A 9,510-nucleotide genomic window follows, 5' to 3' on the forward strand; every position below is an offset into this window, starting at 1 on the left:
TTAATGGCGACGTAAGTACATTGTGAAGTATCTCTGTTTCTGTTTCCAAAAAGGACGTCTTTTAGCTCGGTTCCTAACGAAAAACGTGGAAGCATCAAAAATCTCTGGGGTGAAATTATCATGTAAACTCCATGTATGTGCAATGGTAAGGCCTAATTGGGCTTAAAAAACTTATTTTAAATTTAACGTGACGGCTAACTACCACTAAGAACGTAAGCCTAACAAAACAGTGTAATCTCGGCGAACTTCTTTCGAGTATTTTGAACAGTAACACAAACGGACTCATTTGTTTGCCGAGAACAAACAGGTAGTCAAAGTTGTACGAACTAATTCCACTTTTATTAATTAACCCTAACTCAAATTACACAAGAAAATAAGTAGACAAAAGTAATTACAAAAATATACACACATTTTATTTTCTTATTATGTCTGGTACTTGTGGCGTTGTTGTTCGACAATAATGGAAACTATTGTGGAACGCTTGCATGTTAAGAAATCGTGTAAATATATAGTTATATAAAATATCGGTGACCACTGTAAACAAAACTATGATTATATTTTTCTCAAGTTTTCTTTTTTCAACAGGTTCATGCTGACCCCGCCGTTCGCTATCCTGTCACGGCTGATTTATCGTTCACACAGTCGGGGAAGATTTTTATGTAGCCCGAATCTGTGTTACCAGAAAACAATGCCTCAGTCAGAACTGATCGAAACTTTTATCGGAAACTGCCAGCTTTCTACCAAACCTAATATTGATGGGCATTAATAACCAGTCCATTTACTTCTAGCATCATTGTCGCAATTATTCCTATTTAATTATCCTCGGAGTCATCGATCTTCGGGGCAAGGTAGAATCGAAGATGTCCCATATTCTCAATCTTATACTCAACTACGAGCGGTACGTCAGCAGACATTGAAAGACAGACCTGGGTCGAAAGAGGCGTTGCTTTCGTAAACGAATTTAGATATCTGAAACGTGAATGATGACAACATAACAAGGTTATTTCAAGTCATCGCAACATGTATTCGCACACACTAAAAGTAAACTGTATTCGCCAGTATCTAACTGGTTAGTTTGGTGTTAGTAGAGTTGCATGTTGATTATTAAACATGACCGGGTCTGGATAGGTTTCAAAGTGTCTACGTAGTTACTGTATATGGCTGCCTTGCAGTACGCGCAATACAATGGCCATTATGAGACAATTCTTGTGCCACAGATTACAAAGACTCAATGATACCTGTCAGAAACGCGAATAAATAATCTAAGTACTAGTAGTTTAGACAATCAAAATGTAAGCTATACCGCCTTTTTGTTTCAATTCGAAAATAACCAACACTCAATAAGTTATCTGTTAAATACGAAGGTAAGCCCATCTAACCGGCGGAAACAAGATTTCGATAAGTAACAATCGTTATTGGACAATCGCGAAACCTTGGATTAGGGGTAAATTTCTCTGCGTTGTTATACACGTCCTTCCATTATCTGGACTACCTTATGGTTAAAGATTACTAACATATTGTTACAAATTGGCTACGAAGCGGTGCAAAAATCTCTTTTTTTTAATCTTTCTACTTTACGTCAGAGAGAGATAAAGATAAGCATGTACATTAAATAGGAAATACAAATATACAAGCCTAAGGCTGTTGAAGTTTGAAGAAGCTGAGGTCAACCAAGAACTAATTCCAGTTTCATGTAATGTAACTAACATATAGCAATAAGCAAATCAGCGTACCATGCTTAATAAGTCTCAGCAACTCTTTCTGGTTTTCTATGCAACGGATATATGGGTGATAAAGAATTCCAAATAAATTATTGTTGATAACTGAGCGAATTAACTGCATAGTTTCTGTGCTCAGCTAATTGAGCTAGTAGCGCCCTATAGTCGTTTTTAAGAAAATATCAAAAAAGTTGGCGGCGATGGAGATTAAATGTAGTTTATTCACTCTGGATGTGCACATTGATTAGTACATCACTCGACTTGTAAAACTGTAAAATAGTAAGAATTCTAGACTCGCTGAAAAACCTTGATATATAAATGAACTTTAATAATCCAAGGACGGTCCGAATGGCATTGTACTATAACATTAATACAATATTTAAATGCTAAAAGAATGTGTTGCCCCAAACCACAATAGTGAATGTAATCATCGGTTCGAGACGCAATCCATAAAGGCATAAAAGTATGTGTTGAGGGAAACCTGTAGCTTAAAGACTAGATAAAAACAACACATTAGGCATACATTAAAGAAGTAACTTTCCCAGTCTAATCGTTGTCCAAAGGTAAAGCTTCACCTTGCGAATGAGCTTAATTAATTGACTGTCCTGTTAAGATTGATTGATCTGCTTTGTATGTTGATGGAGCACTGAAATATTTTGAAAGGGACACACTCCGATTTAAAAATGATTGCAGAAAGGTCCAGTGTGGATAGATTTAATGTTAGCCACTTCATTCTCAGCAGATGTCTGCATTAGAAGACAAATTGCAAGTCTGTCTTATAAAGGTCAGATTGGCAGAAAAATAAATTACATGCAATCTGTATTCACGGGACCCGATGTAGAGAAGGAGGAATGCACATCCATATAAATAGGTAAATATAAACGGGCCTAAAACTGAACCTTGCGGAATTTCACGTTTTAATGATTCATTATAATCATATGAATGAGGGTATTTCAAGACCAATGCGTCTAGTTGAAAAGCGGTTGGTCAAGTAAGATTTGGGCCAATCGAGTACTACCAGTAAAAGCTCACAGCAGAAAATTATTTATGAAATTTTCGTGGTATATCGGATCAAAAGCCCTTGCGACATCTATAAATATTGTATCTATTACAGGAGCGAATAATGTAGATATTGATATGATAAACCAAATCATAGGTGCGAAGAACAGCAGTGCAATTTTAAGACAGAACCATGTTGAAAAAATTATCTTCGAACTAATGTTTGACACACTTTTCACGCACTTTCAGATTGAGGTATGTCATGGGTATAGATCTCTGGTTTGTTGGAGTACCTAAATAACATTCTGAACGGAGCGTCGAGGCATGCGGTAGTGGTGAAACTGGCTGAGCTGTCGTAATCAAAGCCACTTATGCAAAAAAAAAATGCAGATAATTTAGCTTCTTCATTATAGCTTTCAAAAGTCATGACATCAGATTCTTTAGCACTTGTTTGACAAGTATTTTAAGTATGGCCGCGGAATTTGTTGACAGCATGCCATTCCTAATTTGTTAAGAGTGCGTCTAAAGTGATAAAGCTTGGCCGAAAAGGTTTTAGGTGTGGGCCATGTACAATGAGTAAAATTAAAAAAAAAGGGAAAATATGATAAATATTATATAGGGTACGGTTTAAAGAGTCGAACGTGAAATCAGCATCTGTAAAGTTGTTTATTGATGTTAGTATCGGTTAAAATGATTTGCACTTTAAAAGTTCTCCTCATACTTCTCTGATTTACTTCAAGGGCGGTTGTAAAAAAAAAAACAAAATATTGGTGAAAAAAGGCAAACATATGTGATATGTACACGTTTCAGATGCTTCTATCGTTATTTGATCAATTACAGCTAGTAAACTTTCAAAGGAGAAACACGGTAGACAAACTGATAATTTCTCATCTGCAACCGGTACATTTATGTTCGAGTCACTCGAGATAATAGTGAGTATTTCTTGTGAGAGTGATTATAACATTAAGCATTCCAATCAATACGTAGCAGTTCTGTCGATTGTCGGAGTAAATTCCAATAACGATACGCTTCAACGATAGCCGCTTCAAACAGCACTTTAACATTCATGCACATCCAGTGACGAAAATAACTGTGAAGAAAAAGTGACGAAAGACAGCGCACTTCAAAAGATTCGCCGACGTACAGAGACATACCACCACCGCCGCACGGGGCAATCTATCGCAAATTGTTGAAATTTATGAATCATAAAGGCAACAACATTATAATTCTGTAGAAAAGTTCCCGAGCTGCGCGTAACGTCAATCCTGTCTTTTGCCCATAATTGTGCTAATTGTTTATATTGGCACTTTGCTCTAATGTCACGGATACTTAGAAGGGCAACGGTAATCTTTGTGAACTTAATTTAACAACTTACCAATTAAGTTGTCTAAATCATACATCAATGTGGGAATAGAAAGACAAGATATATTCCACTGCAGATGAAGCGCTTTCTCCTCAAGAGGCATGCTCGTTGCATATATCAGTAAGAGGTGTACTCATTTCCACTTCGAGATTACTTTTTTAGCAGCTGGCAATTGTCTGTTTAGTTTGGTAAGCTTGTTGCGTACTTAAATGTTACGTACATACAAAAATAATTCATCATCTAGTAGAAGTAGATTTCTGGTTACATATGAACAACAATTCCATATAGGAAAACTCTCAGTATCAAGAGATATCGTCATGGTTTTTGCTGTTGGCTCTTTTTGGCAGCTGAACTCCAGTGTACCGTCCATTTGCCTTTTCTCTACTCTTGTTTTCGTTTATCTCTAGATTTTCTATTTGAACCTTGGCTCCTATTTCGTTCGCCATAGTTGTCACGTTTCATCTCATCACCAACTTTGTCGCCGCTGGTCTTATCATCATTTCCTTTACTGGATCTATCTGTATTGTCTTCATCCGCTCTTCTCGGGTTATTTTGACTTCGCGATTTACTCAGCGTCGCACGTCCAGATGTGCTAAAATCATTTTTTGAGGTGCTGGCCAGTGCTTCTTGGGAAATGTTTTCATAAGTTGGGTCTTGTGTTTGAAGCTTCTATGGTGCTCGGTGCTGCCATTGTATTCGAAGACACATCTTGCATATTGAAACACTGCCTGGCATCTGGAAGGTGGATACTAGATATGGCTCGGATCTATCCGCCAGAGAAATTGTCTTAAGACCGATAAATTACATGCTATAAAAAAACAATAAGTGGTACGGTGTTGGGATAAATAAGTCGATTGGATTTTACAACGGCGGATTTCTTTTGTTTGGAGGCAACAAGAATTACTGGTATTATGCGAAGGCGACTATAATGTTCACAACAGCACCGATACGACAGAAGTGGGTTCCAATTGCTATTGTTCCACCGTTGCCATCCTTTTCCTAGTCGCACACGGGACGTGGGTTAAAGCGAAGGTATTGAAAGTTTGCGAAGGGAGAAGAGAAGCGTAGGGTTTGCAATCGAAAACAGAATGATTGCACGTTTTTGTTGTGTTCTTCCCTCCTCCACCGCAGCGCAAAGATCGTTGCTGCGGGGATCGAGAAGACTGAACTAAAAATCCCGCTACTTCAACCACCCTCTAACCTTTTCCAAACAACAGCCGAACTAAAAATTCACGCACCGTGATGGTTCGCGCACTCTCTGCACGCGTCGTGCCCATTCTATCACATCACTGTTTTCACTGCTTTTATACACCGAAAAACAGTACAGAGGCAAAAGCAACAGCAAGGGCAGCCATCGACGAAGTGGGAAGGGAGCAAATGGAACAATTCCCACTTTGCTGTTGGTGCATCTTGCTGTTCACAGGCAGATCGAGGGCACTAGTGGGCCAGCTCGACAAAACGAAGCGCTACCGACCGAAAAAGTAGATGAAAAGTTGTCCATCAGTTGAATTGTCGACTTGAAACGAATGGTATAACGGTGCGAAGCAGGAAACAAACAGGACAACGTCAAACGAACAGAAATAGTGAGAGGGATTTTCCCAAAAACAAGTAAACCTGCACACAGATAGACACATCTCGGCGCAGGGGAACCTGTCAACTAATCAAGTCAACTAATATTCTAGCACAACCTAAGCTCCATCAAATCAACATACAAGCTGGCTGCGACGGCCGATCAGGAGAAACACCGGTAATTCCAACGATATGCTGAAAGCTTGATTGTTCGCAATGATTATGGTAGCCGTATCTGCCGCAAGTATACAATGTATTTATTGTATAACGGATAATGTGCTGTGCATTGCATTGTCATTCTTTATTGTGTCACGTTTCGATCCGATAACGGTGAAAATTTGCCGGAGAAAAAGTATAAACGAACGATAGAACGATACAATCTTTGAAAATAGAGGCAGTTCCATGAAAATGTTTGAAAATGTGCGACATATGTGATAAACTCCTCAATCATGCCCATGAATACAATTCCAGTCTTTACAAACAGACACAAAATGTTCGTTTGTTTGTTATCTGCACATGGATTACGGCATTGCAATCTCGAAACTGAACGAGTGCTGATGCAATTAAGACAGGCCGATGCGTTTAAGCCTGCTGAATACTGAATGTAGTAGTGAATACTGAATATGAGAGAAAAATGAAAGATAAACATTAGAATTCTAGGCAAACTTTTCTGGTTTTCCTGAATTCTATATTCTACCAGAGAACTTTAGACAACACCATTCTTTAACGCAATTATGTAACTTCGTATTTGCTCTAGAATCTTGTATTGGGAGCGGCTTCGGCTCGTTCGTGTCAATCTTCTTTTCCCATAGCCTCCATAGAGACACACCGCTTTCATGCAGCCCGCCTAGAGGTAGCAGCGGCAGTTGTCGCAGAGGGCTTTAACTCTGCAGGAAGATAATTTTATGATCAGTAGAATAAAACTAGAAACAGTCAACGCACTGGCATACGAATTGATTTCGAAAATTTGATAAGGAGACTATGCAGTTTCGGCAGTAAGTCATAAAGGACACAACACGGTTTGAAGCCGTCTTAAGCTGTTCGGTAGTCGAAACAATAAACGCCGACTATAAAATGCAATAACAAGAGTTAAGTATGAACACGCACAATTCCCAACCTCTACGTATCTTCAGTCAAAATGCCCTTGTATTATTGCTCCTTACTTTGCTCCTACAGCTAGTTATTGCTGGAAGCGGCAAAATATAATAGCTAACTACTAGTAATATATTGCGCAACGGTTAAGTCTCACTGAGAGCATTTCTTACTTTAGAGCAAAGGTGAGCGTAACTGCCTCCTGCATATCGATGATCACTGCCTCTTCCTCCTTTTCAACATCAGCCGTCTGACTCAACTGGATGTTGCCGGTTCCGAGATCACCAGAAGCTGAGAATCGGATACCATCCTTTGTGCAAGTCAACTGTACCGAATCGCCGATCTGCGAGAGATCGCGGCAAATACGCTGGAACTCAGCTGATGGCATTTTGACAACAACTGAGTAATCAGTCTCAGGGATCCCAAGGTGTTCTGAATCGAGATTCATAAGCTTCATCTCAAAATCGGATACCTTATCTTGATTCTGCGACTCGAAAACAAATGTGACCGTATCGGCATCGTCTTGCGCCTTTAACGTGATGATATCGTTGTTTTCAGCACACTTAAGGATCTTCGCCATCGATGTGAGGTTCATTCCCATTGAAAGATTTCTGTCACAGCGAAACTTGTCGAAGCCATCGGCGCGCAGGTTAAGTGCGACGAGAGACACATGAGAATTGTCCATTGCCTGCAGTGAGATACCCGACGCACTGCAGTCCCATGTTCCTGCAATATAATCAGTCACACTTCATGATCTTATAGTGTAAACAAGTGGACATTATTTCAACTATTCATACAAAAAATGTGTTCACGGAGTGAACTTTGGACCACCCTTGTTTGATATTATTTAACGTCTCAATGGTTTTTAGCCTATTAGTAATGTATGTGAATGTATTTAATTACAGCATGTCATACGAAAGAGTGCCACTTCATTTATCAGGTTGACAGGAAAGCAGGAAAAATGTGCGTTTGCTTTTTTAAGTTGTGTGAAGTTACAGAAGTTGAATAACATGAATCTTCCGTCTTAAAATCCTCTGGAGCCAACCCGTTGTCAGCTATTGCGACTAGACCTTAGGTTACCTAAAATACTACTGACTATACTCTCATTAGAAGTCCTTCAATTTCGTAAAACGCGCAGTTTAGGACCTTCTTGTTAATAGCTAGTTATTGTATCTTGATATTAATTAATGTCGAGCTAGGCTTGATTCGTCACTTCGTTAAGTTCTTCACTTACTTGATGCAAATATATGGAGCTATAGCATAAACGTGTGGGTTTGCGGAGTTATAATATGTTTAGCTAAATAATAATATAATAAATTATAATAATAAAGAATCGAACCATAATGTTTCTGCACATGCTCTAACGTGTCTAGATATTTATATAACTTATTTGTGCAACATATGTTTTTGATAGAAATTAGAAAATAAGTCTATGCCTCGACAGCTTCCTGCGTTAGAAGACAACAAGACTTTTTTTACTTTGCTACGCCGTTTTTTACTTTGCTTTTTTTTAATTAAATTGCTTTCAACAACTAGTTGCTTTCAGCTGTTATAGTATTTTTGTGCCTAGTCAGGCTTCGATTTAAACGAATGATAAAAAAGAAACAAAAAAATACCTCAGGGGCGGAACGTAGACAATTACAGAATGTTCTTGTTCGAGGCAATGCCTTTTCTGATCGTAAAAAGGTAAGGGTAATTTCGCCATTGCAATTAATAGATCACCCCAAGTAATATTACTATGCAATAATAAGTGAAGTTTCTAACGCCAAGGGAAGGTGAAATGATGACATCGATCGCTCTGCATTTATAAAATGAATTACAACCAGTGCCTTCCTATAGCCGGAATGGCCAACGCACATTTGTCAGCCTATCCAGGCCACCAACTCTATATAGTACTATAACAGACAACCGCTGAGTAAATGTGCAGTTCGCAAAGGCACACTACAGCTCTAAATATTTCTTTATTTTTGAAATAATATTGATACAAGCATGACTTATATCAGTTTTGGGGTACCTACAAACCTATACCTTATAAACCTATAGGTTGGAATAACAATATGATATGATTCAATTCGTAAGATTTCGTTCCATTTCAATTACGGACGTTACTCTGCAAATTCGAGATTTACTGTTTGAATCAAATTCCAGCTAATACTTCATCGAACTTGTGCTTCACGTATCATCTGCTGTTGCCAGCGGCCAAAACTAAGCGACTTTGACTCATCTGACCAAGACTCGTAGACCAATTGCATACTTCACCTTTGGTAGGCTATTTTACCGGAGCTAGTTTACTTTTTAATACAAGACACGATATCGTCATAACTGGCCAGATCTTGAGTATCGCACCTACTTTGTGGTTGTAGATATTAGATAAGAAAACTTAAATTTGCGCTCTAATCTACATATTTTTACTAAAAAACACAATTGAACAGTATGCAGGTATACAGAGCTTAGCAAGCAACTACTTGCCCTCGTTGATGAGGTCCTTGATTGCGTCGAGCATCTTCTTGAGGACAGCTCCCTGGTTAAGTTTCGCCTCAAACATTTTGCTACTTTTGTGGAAAATTCAAACCGCGGAAACGTTTAGACTTTTAATTGGCAATTCGATGTGAACTTAAGCGCGCTATTATCCGCCAAAACCCACTTCGAAACCGGAACATGTCAGAATTTGGCGCCAAACAAGTGTGGTACTGTTCGGTACCACACTAACTGTCCTCCACATAATCTATTCTAAGTCAAAAAAACTGTAAAGCGTCTTAAAAATTTTTT

General features: G+C 38.6%; 1 protein-coding gene across 1 annotated transcript; it reads right to left on the bottom strand.

Annotated features, from left to right (window-relative positions):
- Positions 1–388: 388 nt before the first annotated feature.
- PCNA (Proliferating cell nuclear antigen) lies at positions 389–9,400 on the bottom strand. Its single transcript, XM_022849476.2, has 3 exons — positions 9,211–9,400; positions 6,915–7,467; positions 389–969 (listed from the first exon to the last, which is right to left on the bottom strand). Exons 1-3 carry the CDS (start codon positions 9,284–9,286, stop codon positions 813–815), a joined length of 786 nt encoding a protein of 261 aa, XP_022705211.1. The 5' UTR covers positions 9,287–9,400; the 3' UTR covers positions 389–812.
- Positions 9,401–9,510: the final 110 nt, after the last annotated feature.

Source organism: Varroa jacobsoni, unplaced genomic scaffold (assembly GCF_002532875.2).
Source record: "Varroa jacobsoni isolate VJ856 unplaced genomic scaffold, vjacob_1.0 scaffold_1406, whole genome shotgun sequence".
Taxonomy (NCBI): Eukaryota; Metazoa; Arthropoda; class Arachnida; order Mesostigmata; family Varroidae; genus Varroa; species Varroa jacobsoni.